Below are 23,613 nucleotides of genomic sequence, written 5' to 3' on the forward strand. Positions count from 1 at the left end.
GCTTCCACGTCCCGTTACTGGGCGCTCTGTGCCGGTGAATTTGGACCAGACCTTTAAAACATCAGGTATCGGCTACGGTGAAAAGTAAGGTATTGCCCTTGTGGGAGTATCGGCGTGCATGAAGGTATGAAACTCTAGTATTTGTTTATGAGGTGGGTAGGGAAGTGTCAGATAAAGTTAGGTGCGACCTGCCAAGGAGGTCAGATTTATCCTCCACAACCTGACGGCATAAAAGGGGTCTCGTAGCCATTGTGTTCCCAGGTCTAATCCCCACTGGCTGTAAAAACTGATCTGCCACTGAAGGGAGGAGATGAAGTGTTTTTAATAAGAAAATAAGCCGTTTGCAATGCGCTTGTAATTGGATCAATTTTTCCTTTATTACACAATCTTTAAAAACCAAACACATACGTATAACCAGACAAGCTCTTTCTCCAGGTAGAGAGCAGAAGCCAAACTATTTCATCACAATCCTTAATTACTCCATTTCATCTCATTTGGCAGACGATCACAACATTGTGTGGGGGTACCACGGCAAGAAATGTAGCTCTGCAAAATCATCTCACAGTCACTATCGAGTTTTGTCGGGGGACATGCATACCCTGGGCGAGGGACAGCAGGTTTTCTTTTTCCCTGAAACCCAAGACTAGAAGAAGAGCCGCAGGCTCCAGGCGCCGATCGCAGAGTCCTGGCCCACCAGTGCATCGCAGGGTAGTGCTATTTTTCTTGAATATCTGAGTTGGAAGCAGATGACAGACGCTTTGTTTGAACTGTGTAAGCAGGAACAGGCTGGGGTAACCAACTGCTCAGTTTACTGGACCAGCTTTTATGTCCCTTCAAGCACTCCAGGAAATGTTATTGCTAGTAGTGTGATGTTTATTGCAAAAAAAAAAAAAAAATCCATTGGAACAGAAAATGACAGAGGTACATATTATCATAGATAATATTGCTTCAATTATTCAGGTCCACGGTAGCTTCCTGCTTGGAGCAGTTCTTAGAAACAGGAGAAATGTTTAAAAGAGATCAATAGGAGAGGAACTGCCATTACCATAATATTGGAAAAAATGCCTTGAGTTACAATGTAATTAACTGCAGAAGGGCCCAGTAATAGTCATCATCTCCCAAAAACATACATGCAAGATGAGATCGGCTCCCCAGATTGCTGTTACATACTTTAGGCGACTGCCCCCTCCCACCGAAAAAAGAGAAGCAGAGAATGTAAATAACGATGTGCAAGTTGGTAGCTGGGGCAAACACAGGGAGCAGCTCAGGAGGGAAGGGGGTTCAACTCCCTCCGGCTCCCTCAGCACCACCTACCATGCTAGTGTCTTAGCTCCTACTCCCTTTTCCACAAGCTTTTTCCAGTGAATTATAGTGAGAGAAATAGGAAGTTGCCCTGATGGAGGCTGGGTGTTCGTTGTGCTGGCCCTCTTCAGCGCTTTGGCTGAGCAGAACAGGGAGAGAAAAAAAAAACAAAATCCCACCAAAATCTGCTCCCAAGTGCTTCTTCTGCAAACCCCGTAAGTGCCAAACAACTGACTGGAGCAGCAATGGCTCTGACACCTATTTTACTTTGCTGTTTCACTAGGGGAAAGTATATGGGAGCTTAAAAAGAAACCACCTGTTGCATACGTGTTGTTGCACAAGTAGCAAACAATTTGCTGTAGCATGGCAGCCACCATAAAATCAGCTCTTATATTGTCTGTCTTGCCCCCGAATTTGCAACTACGTTGTTGATAGCAACAAATAAATGCACTGCAGTGTAACTATTATCTGTGGCAGATTAACATGCTACCACTGCGCCCTATTTAAATGCATCTTTCCTTCAATAAACTATTCTAGGCAAGCAGCACCACACTGAGGTACACATTTATCAGCCAGGAGAGTAGCACTGTGGGGGCCTTGGTTCACACAGCTGCAGTTTTGTGCTTCATTTGGCCCAAAGCCGTGATGAACATGAACTCTGGTGCCTGCTGGTGCCGTAAAAAAAAATCTGAGGATTGTAGTGTTTTGCTGTGCAAGGGAAAAAAAGGCAATGCACCAACGGACGTGCTTCCAAGTATTAAAAAAAGAAAAGCGAAACAGTGCCCACCCCATCCCCATCTCAGCAGTGAGTAGCTTGCACATACGAAGTGCAGATGAGTGGAAACCTATTGCTAAATGCAATGGTCTGGAATGCAGAATAGTGAAGTGCAGGTGAACATACAATATGTTGCATTTAATCTCATTTACTACAATCTCCCTGTCTTATTCCCCCAGCCCTTCCCCCCTCCCCATGAAGCTTTAGATACCAGACATACCTTCCAAAGACAGTTTCCAGGATACATTTAATAATAAAACAACAGTTAATATCAACTGTAGGGTTCCCCTGTTTGGTTTTTTTTCCCTCCAGCCCCCTCCCTTTTTACCCCCTTCTACCTAGCAGAACTCTTAGTAGTAATAAAAACCCTGTTGCCATCAGAGGGCAGTTTTCTGGCTCAGCTCGGTCTCCCATGATTGCACAGTACTCACTTCACATTGAACAGACACGGTTCACAAATGGCACGACAGGGGCGATCTCCTGAATACCAGAAAAACAGAGAGAGAAAACCCTCCCTTGTCAGTTTGAAAGTAAAGCTCCATCTCCCCGCAGTTTAAGAGGGCTATTTCATTTTATGCAGTGCTGCAATCAGAAATTGCTTTCTCTAGTAGTTGCCCAGACAACTGCTACCCAGTTCCTTGCGAGTACCACAGCGAGGAGAGGATTGCCTCTCTAGTCCTCTAAGGGAAGGTGATTTAGAGCAGTCGATCAGTGTTTATGGCACAAAGAAAGATACAATGGTTGAAGCTGGAAGTGTAGGAAATGTGGCGGAAGGAGGTGAGCAGGTTTATGGAGTGACCAGTCATGTAGCAAGGAACCAATACTCCAGAAGGATGGATCCTTTCCCTCACACTTGTTCTTTTTTATTGTACGGATTTTATATAAAAAAGAAGAAGAAAAAGCAGACCACCACCACGTAAGCTATTTTGTTTCTAAACACAAAACATGATGGCCTCTGTGCCAAACCCCCTTCGGTTATGGCATAACCTTCCTGAACACTTGACACCAGTTCCCGTCAGATTGCAACAAGGCTGGAAGAATCTCTGCTGCCAAAAGGGGCTTTACCAAGAGACATGCTTTTAAGGGGTGGAATATCTTCTCAGATGGTAACTGTAGATTTTAATGCAGTGATCCCAACAGTCCAGCACCAGCAGCTGCCCTTTGGGAGTAATGGCGATACCGACGGGACAGGTGAGTCCTTCCCGGATTAAGATATTATAGCCACCTCCTTTGGGAAAATGCAGGATTTCTTTACGGCTGCTGTCGGCAACAATGAGGTCTCCCCTGGCATCGACACACATGCCAGCAATGCACCTGAAATCCTCGTTCTCGGAGAAGAAGTGGCTAATCTGGCGTCCCAGCTGCCCATCTGGGCCGACGGAGCCAATTGAAAAGCCTCCTTCTAAATGGTGTTCGTACTGCCGGTTTTCCAGGTTAAGCCCCAGCCCTTGAGTAAAGTATATGGTCCCTTCAGCATCGCAGGTGACAAACTTGGGGCGCACTGCGCTACATAAGCAACTGTACTTCACTACCCCCACGCCGCGGTCCACCGTGAAACACCAGAGTTTCCCTCCTTCCACGTCGGTCACTACAAACTGCCCAGAAGGCAGGGCGGCGATGCCCCAGGGCTTGCTTAGCTGGCTGCGGTGACACGCCACGCAATGGCCATCCATGGTATAGACCTTGACAGAGTTATCGTAGCTGTCAGTCACACCTATCAGGCCATGGCAGTTCATGGTGACAGAAAGAGGAGTCAAATTGGGCAAGTCTGCTCCAAGGAAACTCAATACAAAACTATCGATTCCGCTAGGGCTCCGGCGGATCTCCTTCAGAAAGCCCTTGCGGGTGAAAACCTGGATTCGGAAATTGCCTCGGTCTGCCACAAGCACCTCTCCTTGCAGGGTGACGTGTAGGCTGACGGGGAGATTAAACATCCCTGGCAGGCTGCCCTTGGAGCCCATCTTCTTGATGAAGTGACACTGCTGGATGCTTGTGGCTGCTTCCGGCATCCTTGGCTTGGCTGGTGAGGAATTCGGCGTGCAGCTGGCCTCTTCCTGCACCAAGTCAGGCTCCCTAAATGATGCCGATGAGGATGCTGCAGTTTCCATGAGCGATTCCTCCATGTTAACGGTCCTGGGTTTCTTCACCACCTGCCCGATCTGCAGTGGTCCCACGTGGCTCACCTTAAGGAGTTCAACCTCTTGAAGAGTCAGCTCCCTCGGGAGGCTGTTTGTCAGTTCTGGTTCTTCCTCGTCTGCTGCCTCCTCCAAGAGAGCTATATCTCCCTGCTTTATTTTGGCAAGGAAATAGTCACAGCGAGACATTATCTGCACTTCTGCTAAGTTCAACAGATAAGCTTGCTCCTCCATTACCTGATTATTTACCTTCTCTACTTCAGACAAAGAGGTGGTGAAGAACTTGCGTGACCTGGCCAGTTCTTCCTGGATCTTGCGCTCTTCTTTGCTGTAATCTTGCAGAACTGCTTTGTATCTAGATTGCAGGTCTCTCGAAACACCCTCCAGAGATGCTTTTCTTTTCTGCAGATCACCCATGAGCTCCCGAAGTCTGGCAAGCCTCGTCCCAAATTCCCTCCTACGCTCTTCGGCAGCCTCTTTGATAGCAATGACTCTATGCCCTTGGGGCATGTGTGATGTCTCCTTGCACGGCTCACATAAAACCAAGCTACAGCTCTTGCAGAAGTGTCGTGGCAACCTTCTCCCACAGACCTTGCACATGAGAAGACCCACCACTTCCCCCAGTCCGGTGGTGTCTATGATCTTCAGCACAGTAAGATTGTCAGTCAGCTGAGCTAAGCTGGTGATCCGTGTGATTTTGCTGCAAAAGGGGCACCGTATCCCATTAATGCTGTTTGCTAGGAGTTTCTCCAAGCACTGTTTGCAGATGGTGTGCCCGCAGTGTAAGAGCTTGGGTCTCAGATGCTCCTCAGTGAAAGACTCCATGCAAATGGGGCACTCCAGGACCTCTCGGAGTGCATCCGAGTTGAGATGAGGGGCGGCAGCCATGGCTTTCCAAGGCAGCTTTAGCCGGTGCAAAGTCTTGTACTCGCATCTGTTCCAAGGAGCTCCAATTCTGTGCAGAAAGAAAAAAGGAAATATGATTTATGTCATCACCAGCAGTTACATATACATGCAATTTATTTCTGATTTATCACCCAACCCTGGAAAAAAGAAGCCCAGTTAGCTTTTCCACGTTTGGAAAGGATGGATTAGTCATAGCTAATCTCAGAGTGGGCAAATTCCAAAACTAACTTGCAGCTCCTAGTGCGATGAATTATTCACTTGCAAAATTTATAAGTAGAACTGAAAGAAGTGTAATGGCGGCAATAAGGAAGCCCCATAGATATTGATGACTGAATCATCTCCTCATGGTGCCCATCTCCCGCTGCCAAGCCTCCGAGTTTACATAATTTACTGAAACCCAGGGAGATTAAACCAAGCATTCAAAATGTTGCACATCAAAAGAGGAACCAGATGGTGCAACGCTTTAGGACATTAATATATCACCTCTGGAGACCTGCATTCAGATGTGACATCAGATACGAATGACATAAATGTGGTTGTTTTACTCTGCTTTTCTAGATAGCCAAAATAAATTTTCAAGGTTTCATATGTTTGCCAGAAAGTGAAACTAGAAGGAATGATTTGTCAGCTTCCACTCATTCTGGGAATGGCTGTACATACTGAAAACACACAGCGAAGATTCTACACCGGTGTATTTCATTAACCTCTGCCATGCTGCATCATGCTTCAGCATGCAAATTAAAGAGAGAGACGCGGCAGCGTTCTAGCAGGTATTAGCAATAATGGAGTTAACAGACAACTCCAAACATTCGTTAATATATACTACAAGTGTTCACTATTAGTTCTTGAACTTAGCTTAATGCATATAATTTCTCCTTATTTCACAATCTTGCAGCGTTGACCTCATTCTTGTATTCGGGTTCAGTTTTATACCACTCTGGTTGCCGTTCAGCTTCAATCCAGGTTTCTCCATCCTCACATCCCTCACAGCAGGGAGCAGGTCCCAGCAGCTCTCTTGCTAAAGCAGCCATCCATTCAAAAGGAACAGAACAGGGTTCACATCATTAAGTTATTATTCAGTAGACTGAGTTTCAATACCTTTGCTATTGCATTGCTTAGCCATTAAAAGAAATGGGGAAGAAAACATTTCTTCTAGGGGGAGAGGAGGAGAAGGAAGTAGTTAGTCTTCAAAATGAAGAGACGGTCACAGAGGGATGTGAACAGACAGCTTTTTCTGAATAATGGCTGCATGCATGCAGCACTCTCGCTTCACCGCTGGGTTTGCCTGCTTCATCCTCGGGAGTATTTCAGACAGAAAGGTTCACTGTATTTCAGTTTATCATTTGCTCAAGTGGAAGAAGACAACCGCAATGAAGAAAAGTTCTTTATGTTCATAGAGAGGAGAAAAAAAAAAAAGATTTTAATTTATCAGCTGCAGTCCACAGTCCTTTGAAGCCCAAATTTCAGGAAGGGACTCAGTGACGTAGCAGAATCTCCAAGTACCAAGCTGGGATCTGATCCTTGGCTCGACGGTGGCACGATGAATGTCACATCCCCGGCACCCGGGGAGCAGTGGCAGTCCAGGCGTCTGCAGCCGCTGGCACTGAGTACGCTTCCCTTTTATTCCTAGCGTATATCTCAGCTGGGGAAGCAGAAGCCTGGGCACTGCCATGTAGATCAGAAACCTTCCTCTGAGGGATGAAAAATCTGTATTTTAAAACGGTTTTTAAAAATGAAACAGAGGGTACCAGATCCATTATTCTTAGTTTCCTTGGAAATATGTGAAAAGACTTGCTTAGGGAAGGATGAAGGAGCAGCACAGACGCCAGGTACACCAGAGAGTTACATAAAGCTACCTTTAAAACAAGTATTTTCATTAAAGAACAACGGCGGAGGGGATTTTGTTTAGTTTTAAGTTAGGTTCAGTTTTTAGAAAGATGAGATTTGTGTGACATTCTTTTCATATATAAACCCCTTTTATCGGAATGCCGGCATGCGCTTTAGCAACGTGAAATTATTTTTACTGCTGCGCTTTTATCTTTATCTGGCACTCGGCCGTGCCTTCATGGAAGTTTCCTTAACAGCGAGTTGTTCTTGTGTACCAGTCCCTCCCGAGGCAGCTCCTCTGACGCAGAGCGGGGCATGAGGGAAAGCCTCGGCTGAGGATCAAGCTGTAAAACTCTGTGCAGTATGAGTTTGCTTTCCTTACATTCAAAAAAATTTCTTTAGTAGTTTCCCTTCTCACTCTGTAGTTTGCAGTTTGCGTGTGTGGTGAGACAACGAGTTTCGCTTGTAACTCATTGCTTGCGTCACTACCGAGTTAAAATAATAGGGTAAAGCTGCAAAAATCAGCGTTGCGACTTCTTCCTGCAGCGTTTGTGGCGATATCGGGTGACACCACAACACCGGGACGGCAACACAGGGTCTGGGTTTCTGCTCAGAGCAGACGCCCGCGGCGTCCCCCGCCTGAAGCCGTTCGCCGTCGCTAACGGCCCCGGTCGGAGGCAGCGGGCGGGCTCTGGGGCAGACACGCGGCGTTCGCGGCCGCGCCGACGGGCGGGACGCTCGCCTCGGCACAAGCTGCCGTTTCACCCGCAGGACGAGCCCGCCCTGCCTGCCCCCCCGCCGCGGCCTCCAGCGGGTGCCCGGGCCAGGCCCGGGGCGGGCGCGGCCTGAGGGACTCGGCGGGGCGGACCCGCCGAGGGGCTCTCGCCGGCGGGGAGCGCGTACCCCGCCGGCCGGCAGCGCCCGACCCGCGGGGGCGCGGCCCGGCGGGGGCTCAGGCGGGGCGGCCCGGCGCGGCCTCCGCCCCCCCATCCCCCGCCCGCCGAGGCCGCCCCGGGGGGGCCCCGGGCCCGCGGCTGTGGGGGGTCCCGCCCGCCGCCGCCCCGCGCCCCCGCCCCGCCTCCAGGGGGCGCCGCCGCCGCGGGGCCCGGGGTGCGCCCTACCTGCCCGCCGCTCCCGGGACGCGCGCCGCTCCCCGGCGTGCCCCGCGCCGCCGCGCCGCCGTGACGTGTGCGCCGGGCCGCGGAGCATGCCGGGAGATGGAGTCCCGGGAGGCGGCCTGGGGCCGGGGCCCACACTGGGGCTGCGGGAGCCCGAGCGGGGCCGCGGCAGGAGGAGCGGCTCGGGGGCTGCGGGGGGTCCCACCCACGGGGCGGGAAGATCGGTAAGGGCGGGCGGCGGGCCCGCAGGCCGGTCCCGGGCCTGCCCGCGCCGGGGGCTGGAGCAGGGAGCTGCCCGCCCAGGGAGCTCCCAGGTCGGCCAGGCTCCCTCCTCCGCGCTTGTGCTGTAGCGGTTTCTATCGAGGAAAGATAAAAGAAAAAAAAGGAAACGGAAGCGCGTTGTTTTTATTATTTTTTCTGTTTTATTACACGCAGTTTTGTCACAGGCAGGTTGGTCCGTGTCCTGTCCCTGATCAGCCGGTGCTGCCGCCGGAGCAGCCCCTTCCCTTCCCCCTTCCCTTCCCTTGCAGCGGGTCCTGCGCGTCTGTCAGGTTTTGCGTCACCTGCTGAAAATTTGGCTTTCTTGGTCCGTTTCATAAACTGCGTTGGAGCAGCCCGTGGACTCCCAGGACAAAAAGGACTATTTTTAGGTAGAGAATAGCAGATGTAATCAGCTGATTGGGCGATGTGCATAAATATCGTCGGTGAATAGGTCGGCAGCTGCGGTTGCGTACGCAAGGACTTCCCAGGGCACGTCCTGGTTGATGTTAATTCCTTTCCCACAGTGGCCCCGATTCTGCGCTGGTGGCCAGCGGTCAGTGCAGCTGCGGTGGCGCAGGCAGGAATTCATCAGTTCCTCGGGATTATGGGATTTGCGCTCGGTCAGAGGAGAGATTGCATTGCCCGGTCATTCGACCTCCGCTCACGCCTGGGAGGTAGCAAAGGATGGCTTCTCAATTACACCCCCGCAGGATTAATGAGCAGTGTCATTAATCACGGAATCAGTCATTTCCCTCCTGCCTCTTCCCCCCTCCTCCTCCTCGTCCCTCCAGCCTTTATTTCTGACCTCTCCGCCCGTCAGACGGGCTCTCGCTGGCAGCGGTAGCCGGAGGCAGGGGTTTGCTCTGCCCTGGCGTTTCTCAGGGTCGTGCTGCTGTAGGGGCCATCAGTAACGCTGGTCCTGTTCCAGCTCGGCTTTCGCTTATCCGTCGCGAGATGGCTTTATGGATGGCAGAGAGACCAGTTTTCCTGTGACCCCCTGGGGCTGCACAGCAGATCAGGAAATGTCGGGGCTTGGGAGCAGGGAGAAGCCCAGGCCTGGGCAGGCAGGTCCAGGGAACCATGTCCTTCACACACCAGCAGTGCCGCAGCTCCAGTGCCGCTGGGATCACTGCTGGTCGCAGCGGCATCCAGGCAGTATCCCGCAGTCAGCCCTGCTCGCAGGCTGATATGCGGGTGAAGGTCTGGAGACTTGGAGGATTTCACTGCCTGGGGAGGAGGCGAGCCCTCCGTTTAACCATTTCCCATAAACCCTGCCTGTGGCCTCTCCGCCCGCGTGCCGGGGCGGGAGTGCGGCGCAGCCGGCGCCGTGCCAGCAGCCGTGGGGCCGTGCCCAGACCTTTCAGCGAAAGCTGCAGCACGTTTCCAGTGTTGCTTGCTCACTCGCTCCAGCAGCTACCAACCAGCGCCGAGTAAAGCACTAGCATAATGCAGCAATTCTTGCCGCCTTCTGTTTTTGGTATTTTTTCTATTTTTTTCTATGTAGAATACAATAGAATAGTTCAATTGGAAGGGATCTACACCCGCGCGGCATCAGGAGCAGCAGGGATCAGCAACGTGGGCAGCGGGTGCACTCAAAGGCAGAGAGAGCAGATGCAAAGCCTGACCAGGGTTGCAAAAGAAAATGAGAGATATTTTTAGTCTCCTGATCCTTGCCGTGCTTCAGGCCCTGAGCAGCAAACCTCAGCGGGACCCCCCGGGCACCAGCAGCTCCCTGAGGGTGTTGCTGTGCCCGGGAAGGGGACGCGGGGTTCACTCCCGGCTCCTGGCATCACCAGGGAAACGTTCTTTCGGCCCCGATGTATTCTCCAGTGAATAAAAGAGGATGTTAGCATTGAACCAGGGTGGTCTGGCAGATTTTGTGAGAGCACACCTGAAAATGAACAATATGAGGGAAAAATAATGGTAGGAATAAGAAAATAAGCTTTTAATGCATCCTAGGGAGAACACGAAGGACTCTCTGGATTTGGTTGGAAGTGGTAACAACAAGCCGATGATGTTACCCAGCATGTCGGAGTATGGGGAGCCTGTGCTGTGCCGGGGAAGGATGGGGAGGCTGTGAACCCCGACCCCCTGGCAGAGCGGCGTGTGCCGAGGGGCTGCCCCGTGCTGACGGCCATCCAGCCGACAGGGCTTGGGAGATCTTGGACATCCCATGGGAAATGGGCGTGCGGGTGCGTTGGAGAAGGGAGGGAGCCGGCTGCAGATACGGGTCTTGCACCGCAGCCCGTGAGGGGCAGCAGCGATTTGGGGGATCATGGAGCCGTCCTTGCGGGGCCGTAGTGGCTCAGAGGCGGGGGGGCGAGCACCGAGATGCTGCTGAGGGTCGGATGAGCAGGGCAGGGCTTCAGTTGCTCTTCCTGAGAGAGGTGGCGCAGGCAGTGGGCACCATGCAGGGCTCTGCAGAGTTCCTTTGATAAAGCAATCTCACCGGTGATGCCTGCACCGTCCCCTTTTATAGAGGTTTACCAGCGGTCTTTAAAAGCCCTCCTGGCTTTTTTTAATACCACAGGTTTGCAAGTCTGTAAATGTCTCATCTGAAGCTGAGGTTACTGCAGCGCCTGCCTGTCGGACCTGCGGGCAGAGGAGATGGTCTGCCTCCGATTTCTCCCTGCCGGTACCTTCGGGATCAGCCCCAGGGCGGAGGGGCTCCCGCGGGCAGGCGGGGGTCATGCTGAGCCACAAGCCCGGCGGTGCGGCTCTCTGTCCGCTCCTCGCAGTTGGGCGTTGGGGCACTCAGAGTCCGCAGGGTTCTGTGTTTAATTGAGTTATGTTAATTGGCTGGGAGCAGCAGTCAGAGCATCGGCAGGGAGAGGGGGGTTTGCATAGGGAGGCTGCCAGGGGGGTGGAGGCCGGCAGCTGGCAGTGTGGGGCTCTCCAAACGTAACGGAGGGAGAAAAGGGGTCACAAACCATCGTGTTCAGGAGGTCGTCGCATGTTGGCACTCAGGGATGTTACGCATTTGGGTTGCCAGACTCGTCTTTCTGAGGCGTGGGGCTCCCCTAAGGATGAGGCCCGGGAGGTCCCCGCAGAGGGGCTGTGGGGTGCCAGCGGCAGAGCGAGCGGTGGCAGGATCTCCAGCCCGAGAGCCATCCTCCTGCGATGCCACGAGAGGGCAGCAGGTCCTCACGGACCGCGGTGGCCACAACTGCCCCGCAGCCACGCCGGTGGCAGGGCCCCACGACACCCCAGCTGCTCCGGGGGGCTGGGCAGAGGCGTCCCACGGGCGCGTGCCTGCGGTTGCTTGCAAGCCCCAACGTGCGCGCTTCTGGGGTCTGCACCCGCGTGCTGCGTCCCTCCCAGACAGGCTGTACTCATGCCTTCACCCAGGCTTCCCACGCGGGATGCCATACTGCGGGACGGCTGCGTTCCCCCAAAAGACGGGTGGTGGTTCCTAGGTGAGCCCTCCCTTGCCCCAGCCCACGTGTGAGCCCCGGGGACACGGGCGTTGCTGGCTGTTGTGTGGTTCGGCACAGCCAGCCTGAGCCGCTGCTGGTATGGCATTTCCTGGGCAGCGGCAGGGGCTGGCACCGCGCTTCTTGCACACGTGGATGCGTGTGACAGAGGAGCACTGCTGGCTCTCCTGGACATTGTCCTTACGCCTGCCTCGCAGCCCTGAGCGGTGTTTGCCAGTCACTAACAGCGGGCAGCATTAAATCTGTCCAAACTCTTCGTAGACCTGTTGGTTACCGCACTGACGATATTTCGCTGCAAGAGAAATTCCCAGGCAAACACATCTATTGATTTTCTTTCTAACTCCCTTGCGATGGATTTGCCAACAAATGGGGTATTATTCCACCAGGTAATAAACGGGCAGCCTGTGCCAGCAGATGTGTGTCGGCCATAAATCCCCGCTGCCCTGCCCGTGGTGGCACTAGGTCTGTCCAGCCGGAGGGTGGTGTAAAGGGGAGGTGGACCAGAATTGCATCTTCCTTGCATGAAATGCAAAACCCAGGTCCTAAACCAGGCCCAGCTGAGCAGCCTGTCAGTGTCGGCAGGGTTAACCTGCTGCGCCTGGAGGAATCCCTACCTGGGTCTGTTCTTGATGTTCCCTCTATGCCTTCAGCTGGAGAGCCTTCTCCTCACCTTGTTCCAAGCTTTTCTGCTGTTGAAGAGCTACCACATCCTACCCCTGATGTGGCTGCATTCTTGTGGGAAGTGGAGTGATTCCCAGTTTTGGAATGACTTGGGATCATTTGGAAGAGGCGCTGTATAAAATGCTGGACCACTAGCAAACCCGTCATCTCTTGGGAGCTCTCAAGACAAAATAGCACTCCGATACAAAAGAATTAGGTATTATGCTTTTGTTATTGTTATAGTAGTGGTGTTACCGTGCTTCCCTCTTGTCCAAGCACTAGGAGGTGCTGCTGGTAACGCTGGAAGCGTTTCCCCACATCTGCAACTGCTGCATCCCGAGCAGGGACCCCTGCGCGCTGCGCAGGCAGTCACCTCGTGCTGTGGAGTTATTAAATCCTGGTGGAGCACAGAGACAGAGCCAGGCACCCCAACAGGCGAGCGGTACCTCTGCGCACCCTGCGCTGCTCATCCTCCCTTTCTTACGCAAGGCTTGACGCTTAGCGGAAGGCTGTTATTTTATTTGTTTTGTTGTGTTGTTGGTTTTTTTTTTTTCAATACATATTTCAGACAAACAAACAAACTAATAACTCCCACAAGTTGCCGTGATGCGTCTAACCACATCCGCGGCGCTGTGCTTCCAAACAGATGTTGCCAGGATTCAACTGAGTCGCCAGCAGCGTTAGGAAAGCATGTTCAGATGCAAGGGCTGATAAGGAATCCCTCTATCCTCGCTGCTGCTGTGCTGCAGCCCCTGCAGCCAAGCCTCATCCCCCTCCCAGAATGGGACCTTTGGAGCACCCTAGCAGTGGTCACCTGCAAAGCCCTTCCCCGGGAGGCAAGCAGAGGCTTTGCAAGAGCAATCTGAGTGCCCTGAGGTTATCCAGTTCTGCATGGGGTCGTGCAATGTGGACCTGAACGCTAAAGCTGGGTTTACTTACTCTGGACTGGAGACAACAGGAGTGTTTCTGTTGGCTTCACTGGCAGCTGGAGATGGCATTGCAATGGTACGTTGCAGGGTCTGGGTCTGATTCTTTCCAATCCAACGGCAAAAACTTGCTTTGACTTCATCAGGAATAGGGTTGGGCCACCCGTATTTTCATTCGAGAAGAAGCCAGTCGGCTGGGCCTCAGCGCTGACGAACGCTGTACAGCGACTAAGTAATAAAAGCCAGACTGAGCCTCCAGGAATATGTGGGGTTTCTCCAGTTCACTGTCAGGTTTGCCATGGGGAGAGCAAGCTGGTCCCTGAGCCCCCTCCTTGCGTGCAGGCAGCTGAGCAAATAACCAAAACTCATCTCAGAGGTAGGAGAGAGCGAGATAGAGGGACCTTGATCTCTTCTCCCAGGGCTAGAGTTGCAATGGCAGGTCCAGGAATGAAGGAGTGTGTTTTGGGGGAAAATACCTCCCGGATCTGAATAACTCCTCTTTGAGATGCTGCAAGTGGTGGGTGATGTGGGTGGGAGGAGAAGGAAGCACAGTCTCCGTCAAGGAAATCGCCAGCTTTCTAGGGATGAGTGCAGTCCTGAAGGCACCTGGAGCTGATGCTTTCCACCCTCTGAGCAAGCAGATGAGGAACAGCAGTTCCTCCTCGCTGCCTCTCCCCAGCTCTGGAGGAGCTGGCTCACAGGCAGGGTGTGCAGCTGGCACTCTCAGGTTTTAATAGCAGAAACGGGGTGATTATTTTGTTAGGACTGTACTTAAGACCCCAAAGCTTGTTCCACAAAAGCTACCAGGAATTGCTATCCAGTGCTGATGACTTCCAAGTGCTCTTCTGGATGGGAGCTGGCAGTCTGGCAGTGAAGCTCGTCTCCCTCTGCTAAGCCACGTCCTATTTAATTTTCCTCCTTTGGAGCTGTACCCAGAGCCTTTTCGGTACAAGGGAACGCCCTTGCCAGCACGCTGAACCGGTAAGCTCGGCTACAATGACCCCTTACATCCCCAGGAATCCAGTCTACAAAGTAATCCTTTTCCCCAAAGTGTCTGGGCTTCAACTGTTATAAAGAGGATTAAATGCAGACAGCCGTTTCCACCTTACCTTGAAGTCTGCTCTGCTGAGAAGCCTGCCACGAGTCGCCAGGCTCCATGGTTAATCTTCTGTTGCCGAGTGCGTGGCTGCTATGGCAGGGGAGCTGTGCTACTCACACAGTTTTCTACCTCACTTTATTTGCAGACCTCTATGCTTTCCCCTGTGCAGCTCCATTTGATGAACTGCTGCTCCTGAAATGGCTTTGCTCCATCTGGGTTTCCTTCAGGAGAAAGCAGGAACCCTCACTTTCATGCCAGTCTCTTTGGAGAACTCTGGTAACCACCACCTCCACCGCCCCAGCTACAGTGCCCTTTCCTGGGAGCGACGGGCGAAGGAGCGGGTGGTGCAGGATATCTTGGACGAGCTCACGTTCGTTTGCTTTTCTTGCTAAAGGGGCTGTGTTGTCAGGGTGGACGCTGAGGACAGCTCTCCTTGTCTAGCCCACCGTTTGCAGGGAAACCCTGTCCTCTCCTTCCCCAAGGTGACATGTCTGATGGAGCACCGCTGCATGGAGCTTCCTCTGTATTCCCAGACGGGGCAGCTAATGCAAACGCTTGAGCCTAAGCTCTTCCAGCTGCGTCAGTTGGGTTGTCCCTCCGCACGGGGCAATGCAGGGAGACTCTGGAGCACACGAGCTTCCCGCAGAGGAAAATTCTTGCTCAGAGGTTTATTTTACTCCTTACTTGCCTCATCTTGCTCCTTGCAAACACAGACCGTAACTGAGGAGGACCAAGGGAGGTTGCTCTTCCTGCTTATTCATCCCACTCCTTACTGCTTGTTTGTACTGGAAGAGCAGCTGAGCCCACAAGCACTGTGCACGTGCATCGTGTGCCCTGCGCTTCAGCGCAGGGAGGACGGGTGACACGGGGGGAGAAGCACAGAGCAGACAGCTTGGAACAGAGTCTTCAACGAGGCATTCCCAGAGCTGGACCATGCTGCCCATCCAGCCTGGGCTGTTCCCAGGTCTTCTTCCAGGTGTTGGTGGAAGCCTATATGTGTGATTTGAACAACGATTTTCAGAAAGCCTTTTAGAAAGGCTTGAAACTATGTGCCACATCTCCAGACAAGCCTTAGCTAAGCTTAGGCTAAGGTATAGCCTGTATTAAGGACACATCCAGGCATTTGATGCTAGTGGTCTGTAATTCTTAGCTATAAAGCAAATAATTCAGGGAGGAAGGTTTGATATTCTATTGCCAATCATGAGATAACTGATTCCATTTTCTCTTCAGCTCTATGATCATGTTCTCCCTTAAAGCATGGCTCCAAAACTTCCTTCCCCATGGAGGACTGCTGAAATCACTGCTTGAGCTCTGGTTAAGAAGCTTTGTAGCCCAGAAGTGTCATTGCCATCTCCTTCTTTCTCTTCTAAATGTAGTTTAGTAGCGATGTTAAAAAAAATGTTACTCTTACTCAGGAGTGAGCAGAGGCTCATGATACCACCGTGTAGCTTTGCTCTTTCTGAGCCACCCAGTTTATCATGGCTTCATGGCTTACCCTTATGAGGCTTGAAGTTGCCTGGAGCTGCTTTTCCAGAAAATAATCTCTCCAAGAACCAGCTCCAGCTCTCGTTTTCCATGTCTCTGTACACCAGTCTCTCCCTAGATGTTGAGATATCTCCTCACAGCCTTGTTTTAATTTATCTTAGCAACTGCCCCCCTTTTATCCCACTGAAAGATGGGTTGGTTGGAATTTGCTCGTTCTTCCCATGACAGCTTTGATCCCGTGCACAGAAGTGTTCCCTGACAGCCAGACAGCAGGGAAGGGCTGTCCCTAGCCTGAAGGGCTTCGGGAGTCATGAATGAATACTGTGTTTACTTGTATTTCTAATTGACTAGTGCCTTGCCAGATCAGCTGCATGTCACTGCAAGCTGAGGGCATTGAGACAATCCTCTACAGCTCCTTCTCGGGACTGGGAAGTTGTTGCTGGAGGCAACAGCCATCCAGCTCCTGGTGTTGGGAGCCTCATTCGGGCATAGGACAGAGAAGGGCTTTTCTTCTGTAGGCCCATCACCCAGCTATGAAGGTTGAGCCTTCCTTCTTGGATCAACCCAAGAGGAGTGTCTATAGATAAAGAGTTTAAATCGAAGTGTATAGGACAAAGATGGGGGTCCTGTCTCCTTTGCTCAGGGTATCACCAGGTGCCATACTTTCCTTGTCCTTAGCGAGCGCTTGGACCAAGGCAAAACAAAGTAAAGCTCTCCGGGTTTATTGCCTTGTGGTTAAGACCACCAGGAAGTTTCACAATGGGTTTCAAAGGCCTGAATATTTCCTGAAAGCAGAGTGTTGACAGTTTGGTTTTGGTAACGCCTCCATCTATTCCCCGTGCGGTGAGTTTGTTCCGGTACCCGCTTACCCCCTCTGCCAAGGGGCTTCATCCCACAATGGAGTCTCTTCGCAGCCTCCTTTGGGTCCATCTCAGTGCCCTGGATAATGTGTCACCCAAAAGAGAGAGCTAAGGACCACAGGGACTAGAGAGGGCTGGCGTTGGGGCAGGGGTGAGGGCACTCAGCTCTTTGACCTGGTCCCTTTGGAGAGGTTTCTCTTTGGCAGGGACAATATACTTGGGTGGCTTTGTTTCATTTTGAAGTGCAGAAAGTGAATATGCAAGTTAAAAAAAAGAAGAAGAATACGGTCAGTTCCGTCACTCTAGAAGTGTTTGTCTGGAAATGCTCACACTTTCTACCCACTCCCAAGCAGTGACCTGCAAGTCCTGTTTTTCTCCTTCTCTCCTTGACCTTTCTGGTTTTCACCTGGCCTACACCTTCAGCAGCTGCGTTTATCCTGGCTGCAGCAAAGTTTGGGTTTGGGAACATGACTGTGCTGAGATTTATTTAATGATGTTTGGTTTCTTCCCTCTCCCTAAACCAGAAACAACGGAGCTTGGGAACAAGAAGGAGTTGAAATCCATGCCCTTCATCACCTATCTCTCAGGCCTGCTGACAGCACAGATGCTCTCTGATGACCACCTCATCTCAGGTGTGGAGATTCACTGCGAGGAGAAAGGGCGCTGCCCATCCACTTGCCATTTGTGCCGGCGTCCCGGCAAGGAGCAGCTCAGCCCTACGCCGGTTCTGCTGGAGATCAACCGAGTGGTGCCTCTGTACGCTCTGATCCAGGACAACGATACCAGGGAGGTGAGTGAGCTGGCGACGGACCAGCTCCACCACTCTGACCCTGCCTTAGTCACCTCTCAAGTCTGCCTTCCTCAGTCTCTGCATAAATGTTGGGTTCCCCAGAGCGGGGCAATGTTTTCGCGTGCATGTTTGGTGGGGAACGCTTCAGGATGGTGTCAGCGATGGAGCTGGCAGATCCTGCTGCCCACCACCTACAGCCCTCGCAGACCTGCGTCTCCCTCTCTTCAGTACGTGAAGGCAATGCCGTAAGCAGCCAGGGCCACGGTCATTCCTGGTGTCCACCCGCAACCGACACCGGTGTGCAGGATGCATCCTGCAGAGGGGTCTTAGGAGCCAGGCATCAGATCAATCTTCCACTCCTGGCTCTGAGATCTCAGCCGTAGCTGTGCGAGGGGTGGCCAAAGCCCTGCAGGGCTCCAGCGCGGCTTTGCAAAGCGCTGGTGCAGAGGGAGGGAATAACCAGCCCCTCGGGACAGTCCCGCAGCCACAGGAGGTCACTGTTACTCCAGGAGGGACCAGCCAAGCTGGAGGTCACCCTTCCCTGGCACTGGGCTCCTCTGCCTCCTGCAAGAACTTCAGGGTTAATCCTATGGAGATTGATTTCCCGCTTTCTCGGTTCGCTGCTGCCCCACACACCCCACCCCCCCCGCAGCCCTCTAACCCCAATCCCGAGTCCAAAAATGACAGACCTGCTTAAAGTCACTTATTAGCACTGAGCCTGCACTTGATTAAGATGCCTGGAGTGCTCCAGCACGCAGCAGCTGTGGGTGGGACGCAGAGGGCTGCAGGTGGGGAAGCAATCCTAGCACGTGGAGGTGTGACCACCAGGAATGATGCTTCACCCCCTTCCCAGATCCACGGGCAAAAGAGCCCATGTGCTTCTCCTGGCAGCCAAGTCCCTTATGGGGACCGTCCCTCCTTGTCTACCTCTTGATGTTGTTCCTGCTTTCCCGTCTGTCAACCCTCCTGGTTCTTCCATGCAGCCGTGCCTAACTTCCATACCTCGGTTCCTCTCTCTTTCCAGCTCTTTTCCCCAAACTCCCTTTCTCCCACTATTTTCTCATCCTGCATCCTTTCCCCACTCATGCCTGCTCTTCCCGCTGGGCAATTCGTGTGTAGACATTGACCTGCCATTACCGGCGTGTCCAAGGCAGTGCTGGGATGAGGCATCACGGGTACAGGGAGAGCAGTGGGAAAGTTGGTTTCCTTCAGGCAAGAAAGATGCGCTTCCCAGCAGCAATCTGCAAGAAGACAGTTCCTTTTGGGGTACGAGAGGTAGGTTAGCCAGCGGGGAAGGGGTAACAGCGAAAGCAAGGAGAGCCCAGCAGGATCTGGGGGATCTCCATGGGCCCTGCTCACCACCAGCTCCCTTTCCTAGCCCTGCGCCCGGGTGGCGATGCCACCCTGCCTCTCTGGCCCTGGCTGCAAAGTCCCCTCCTCCTCCTCCTCATGTGTCCCCCCCAGCCCTGCCGACGCTGCCTGCCCTGCCGGGCTCGCTTGGGGCGTCTCCTTGTCCTGGGGAGCTGGAGCCTGTGTTTCACCAGCAGCAGCCTCCTTCCCTCCCTCCTCTGGCTCATGCGGAGGGCTGGCCCCGTCAGCTGCAGCTGGAGGACAGCCCGCATTGTGCTTTCTGCTGAGGCGCCGGGAAAACCGGCAAACAAACACGCAAACAAACAAAACCCCAATGAAGCAACCCAACAAGAGAATCCCCAGTCGTCTTCCAGAGGGCTGCGTTCAATGTATCCCGCCTCCTCCTCCTCCTCCCTCCACCTGCTCGCCCAGAGGCGCAGGGGCACCCCCGGGGAGCCTCTCTATGCGAGGGTGCTGTGTGCGAGTCTGCCGCCCCTTCACCCCAGGGTGCCCTCAGTCAGCGGTGCCGGGGTTGGAGGTGGCAGGGTGAGGGATTTGGGAGCTGCGGGACGGAGGGTGCTGCCGGAGCAGGTGCTACGGGGACACCGGGAGCTGGCAGCGAGCGGCACGTGCCAGAACAGGTCACCTTGCTCCATTCACAGTGGTGGCTCCTGGGTTGGGGGGCAGGTGGGTGCACGCTGTCCTCTCTGACCCCCGGCACCCAGCTGGACTGGGTCTCGTTGTTTTGGCTGTGCGCTTCTCTTGATGGCAGGCCCTCTCATCCCCCGCCGTCCCTGCAGCCCATCCCCACCCTTGCCGCAGCAGGACGCAGGGAGTGCTTTTTGCCTTCCGTCCTCTTTCCTGGCCATTCCCATTCCCTCAACATGAATCCCTTGTCTCGCATCAGCTCCAGCACTTTCCTTTCCCCTTCTTGCTCACTTCGTACAAACCTTCATCTGCTCCGCTGTCCTGCTCCCTCCATCCCCTCCTCCCTCCTTGCTCCTCACCCTTCTCTTCATCAGTCTCCCTCCTGCAGGATATTTCTCCCTCTCCCTCTCCTCCCCCTGCTGCCCTTGGGCCCCGCGGGCAGGGACGTGTCCCGGTGCCTGGGGGCTGTAATCCACCGCTGCCGGCGGGGCTCGCTGCCACCACGGCACAAACCTCGCCTCGCGGCCGGGCGGCCTGGGCTGGGCAAAGCTGCACCCACCTCTGGAGGAGATGGAGCTGAGGAGACGGGGCTGACCCACCTCTGCCCTGGAGAGGATGGTTCGGTGCGGGGTTAGCGCTGCCTGTGTGAGAACGTGCCCCCCTGTCCCTCGTGGCATCGTGAGCTCGGGGACGAGGGATGCCTGCAGGGGCAGGGGTATGGCCTTCCCCTCGCCTTCCCCCATGAGCGGGGATGGAGAGTGACCACGAAAGGGAGAGGGGTCTAGGGGTGGCGGGAAGCTGCCACCAACCCGGCGGCATCACCCTGTCACCGAGACCCAGCTGTGTGCCCTGGTCCACTGCCAGCGTGCAGGAAAGCCGCCGGCTTAAACCGCTACCTCGCTCTGCGCACCGGGATAGGCTCCCAAAGGGCAGGTGCCGTCAGGAGCATCTCAGCTATGGTCTGGATGATGAAATGTCCTTTTTCAGCATCAGGTAGGAGGCCTGGGGGGGTCCCAGGCACTAGCAGAGCGGCGTTTGCCTGTGGCATAAACAAGATTTGGAGATGCCTGGGCTGAGCCAAGTCCTGCACCTCCGAGCACAGCATCCACAGCTGAGCGCTCCCCTGCCTGCTTTTCCCCGTTCATGTGGATGATACTCAATCGATACAGCAAATGCTGACCTTACGGGAACTGCAAGCAGGTCTCAATTCCCCCGTAGTATTAAAAAAATAATAATTGTAAATAATGAAGATCTTTCTCTTTGCATATATGTCCACATAGATAATTATATACATGTACAGAGAGAAAGCAAGGTCAATAATAAGGTGGATGTTAACATCTGTAAAGTTTACTGAAAGTTTTCCCATATAAGCCTAGCAGCAGAGATGAGGCAAGACACAGGTAAAGACATCTTGCTCACTTCAGCCTGTGTAGTTTTTTCTAGTAGGTTTGTCTGTTCGTCTGCCTCAGTGCAGTGAGTTAGGCACTTTTTAAAATTTACAACTACTGCACGGTACAAGGCCATGTTCTCGGTTGCTGATGACCTTGCCAGACTCTTAAGTGCTGGGGTTTAAGTTTCCATGCTGTGTGTCTGCCTTGGGCTGACTTGTGATTTTTCTATGCGTGCATGTTTGATTTCAGCTAAAACTGACCATTTCCAAGAGGAAGATTAGGTGAAAATATATTGCTTTGCCCACATGAAATAAGTTGGAAAACTCTTGATTTCCATGTCATTGGGAACTGCTGTTTTCTTCTTGCTTTGAAGCAAGGGCTTGAAATTTAGAAGGGCTCGAGGAGTCAGCTTTGCTGCCCAGGGAACGTTCATCCGGAGGCATTTGTGCTGTGAGCTTGAGGAAACTCTCAGCTGTGTGTGATCCGCGCGGGTTTGGTCTGTCTCCCCAGTCCTGCTCAAGCATCACTCCTACTCCCAGCACTCCTACTCTTTTCCTTCTTGAGTGCAAGAAAAACTATGGATTGAGCCCCTGCTAAGGAGGTGTTTCTGTTTCTCCGTGTGGTTTAACGGCGCTGGTCAGAGAACTCGCACGGTCGCTGATAGCTGCAGCCTGGCTGGGACTTTGGCAGTGCTGAGGTGGGCAAGGAGCTTCTCAGGGTCAAGGAAATGTGTTTGAAAGTCCAAGCGCCTTTTGAAGGGCTTTTTCATAGCAGTTATGGCTGATGCGGCTGTGGGTGGAAGGTTTCAGAGGGGAAGGACTGCTTGCTGGAACAGAGGCAATGCTGGAGTCCTCTCTCCACTGGTCCCAGTCAGCTGGTGAGATTAAACCAGTCCAGGTAGGTTTATCGCACCATTGCTGTTACAGCTCCATTGTTCTTCAGTCTAAACGCTCACAACATGAGTTGAAGAGATGTAAGGAGACAGAGAAGCTGTGACCTTGACAGTGACTTCTCTGGATGTCTCTGGAACCTGCATCTTATTTTGATCGATGCTGTCTGCCCACATCTCTTTTCTGCTTCACCTGTGCTCTGCAGCAGTGCAGACACCACATGTAGTCCAAGCAGTGGTCCCTCCACTGCTGTGTCCAGATGAAGCTGGAGGAGATTCTCCACTGCAGGACTGTGGAAGAAACCTCCACCAGTGTCAGTGGCTGGCCAGGCCTAACAGCAAAGAGTTTCTATCCGTTGCAGGGCTGTCTGCTGGCAAAATGCCCCTGACGCCTCGAGGGCAGGATGCTGTTGAGTGCATGTGATGGGAGATGTCATGGTTTAACCCCAGCCAGCAACTAAGCCCCACCCAGCCGCTCGCTCACTCCCCCACAGTGGGATGGGGGAGAGAATCGGAAGGTTAAAAGTGAGAAAACTCGTGGGTTGAGATAAAGACAGTTTAATAGGGAAAGCAAAAGCCGCACACGCAAGCAAAGCAAACCAAGGAATTCATTCACTCCTTCCCGTCGGCAGGCAGGAGTTCAGCCATCCCCAGGAAAGCAGGGCTCCATCACGCGTAGCAGTTACTTGGGAAGACAAATGTTGTAACTCTGAACGTGCCCCCTTCCTTCTTCTTCCCCCAGCTTTATATGCTGAGCATGACGTCATATGGTATGGGATATCCCTTTGGTCAGTTGGGGTCACCTGTCCCAGCTGTGTCCCGTCCCAACTCCTTGTGCACCCCCAGCTTCCTCGCTGGTGGGGTGGGGTGAGGAGCAGAAAAGGCCTTGACTCTGTGTAAGCCCTGCTCAGCAATAATTAAAACATCCCTGTGTTATCAACACTGTTTTCAGCACAAATCCAAAACATAGCCCCATACTAGCTATTGTGAAGAAAATTAACTCTATCCCAGCCAAAACCAGCCCAGGAGAGAAGAGAGACGTGATGACCCTGGCTGGTTCCCTCCAGTGAACGTCCTGGAGCCAAAGGAGAGGAGAGCCACACGTCACCCCAGCAAGAGTGCTAGGCTGTGGTGGCCTTCCTCCTCCACCATCAACACATTCCTGCCTGCCCTCACCCTATGGGATGGGCAACATTCTTACTGCCCAGCATAGCCCTGGAGACCACCACGAGGCACGGGCTGAGAGAGCGAGACCCCAGGTTTGCATATTCTGCAAACCTCCATGTCCCCTGGACTGGGCTGCGGGAAGACGAGCCAGGCAGCTAATCCGGAGAAGCACCGGGAGGAGTGGGAATGCCCTGCTTCCCCCTTCCCTCCCACTGCCAGCACCAGCCCGGGGAGTGGCACTGAGACCTGGAAGATTCGGTGCACCCAGGAGCACCTTCCACAGGGATGCCCACCTGCGTGGCCAGGGCCACAGGGCAGCTGTGGTCAGCAAGGGGCAGGCATGTTCGGCAGTGAGGTCCCTCCTGTTTGTGGTCTGTTCCTTTCCCCCCAAAAAAACCCCGAAACGAACAGAAAGCCGCTTCCGCGGAGCATCTCGGCAGCTGCAGAAGTGGCGCGGCAAGGGGGGCTCAGGGAAGGGGGGCAGGAGAGATCGATCTCGCTCCTAGTGGGAAATGGACTCAAACCCCTGTTGTTTGTATTTAAGGAGACAAATGGACATGGAGCTTGCATTTTTAGAAGACCACCTAGGA

General features: G+C 53.3%; 2 protein-coding genes across 7 annotated transcripts in view; one reads left to right on the plus strand and one right to left on the minus strand.

Annotated features, from left to right (window-relative positions):
• ASTN2 (astrotactin 2) overlaps positions 1–23,613 on the plus strand; it is a 361,627-nt gene that overhangs the window by 238,604 nt on the left and 99,410 nt on the right. The window contains exon 17 of the mRNA XM_075170429.1: positions 17,313–17,578. Within this exon, the coding sequence (XP_075026530.1) occupies positions 17,313–17,578 (266 nt within the window). The remainder of the gene's footprint in view (positions 1–17,312; positions 17,579–23,613) is intronic.
• On the minus strand, positions 353–8,169 carry TRIM32 (tripartite motif containing 32). 6 transcript variants are annotated; one of them, XM_075170428.1, is made up of 4 exons: positions 8,071–8,169; positions 6,910–6,912; positions 6,021–6,136; positions 353–5,167 (listed from the first exon to the last, which is right to left on the minus strand). In XM_075170428.1, exons 1-4 carry the CDS (start codon positions 8,152–8,154, stop codon positions 3,157–3,159), a joined length of 2,214 nt encoding a protein of 737 aa, XP_075026529.1. In that variant the 5' UTR covers positions 8,155–8,169; the 3' UTR covers positions 353–3,156. The 6 variants fall into 6 exon arrangements, with proteins under 6 accessions (XP_075026529.1, XP_075026528.1, XP_075026525.1 ...); XM_075170427.1 differs by lacking the exon at positions 6,910–6,912 and having other exon boundaries at positions 8,067–8,125; XM_075170424.1 differs by lacking the exons at positions 6,021–6,136; positions 6,910–6,912 and having other exon boundaries at positions 8,067–8,120.

Source organism: Calonectris borealis, chromosome 21, assembly GCF_964195595.1.
Source record: "Calonectris borealis chromosome 21, bCalBor7.hap1.2, whole genome shotgun sequence".
NCBI classification, from domain to species: Eukaryota; Metazoa; Chordata; class Aves; order Procellariiformes; family Procellariidae; genus Calonectris; species Calonectris borealis.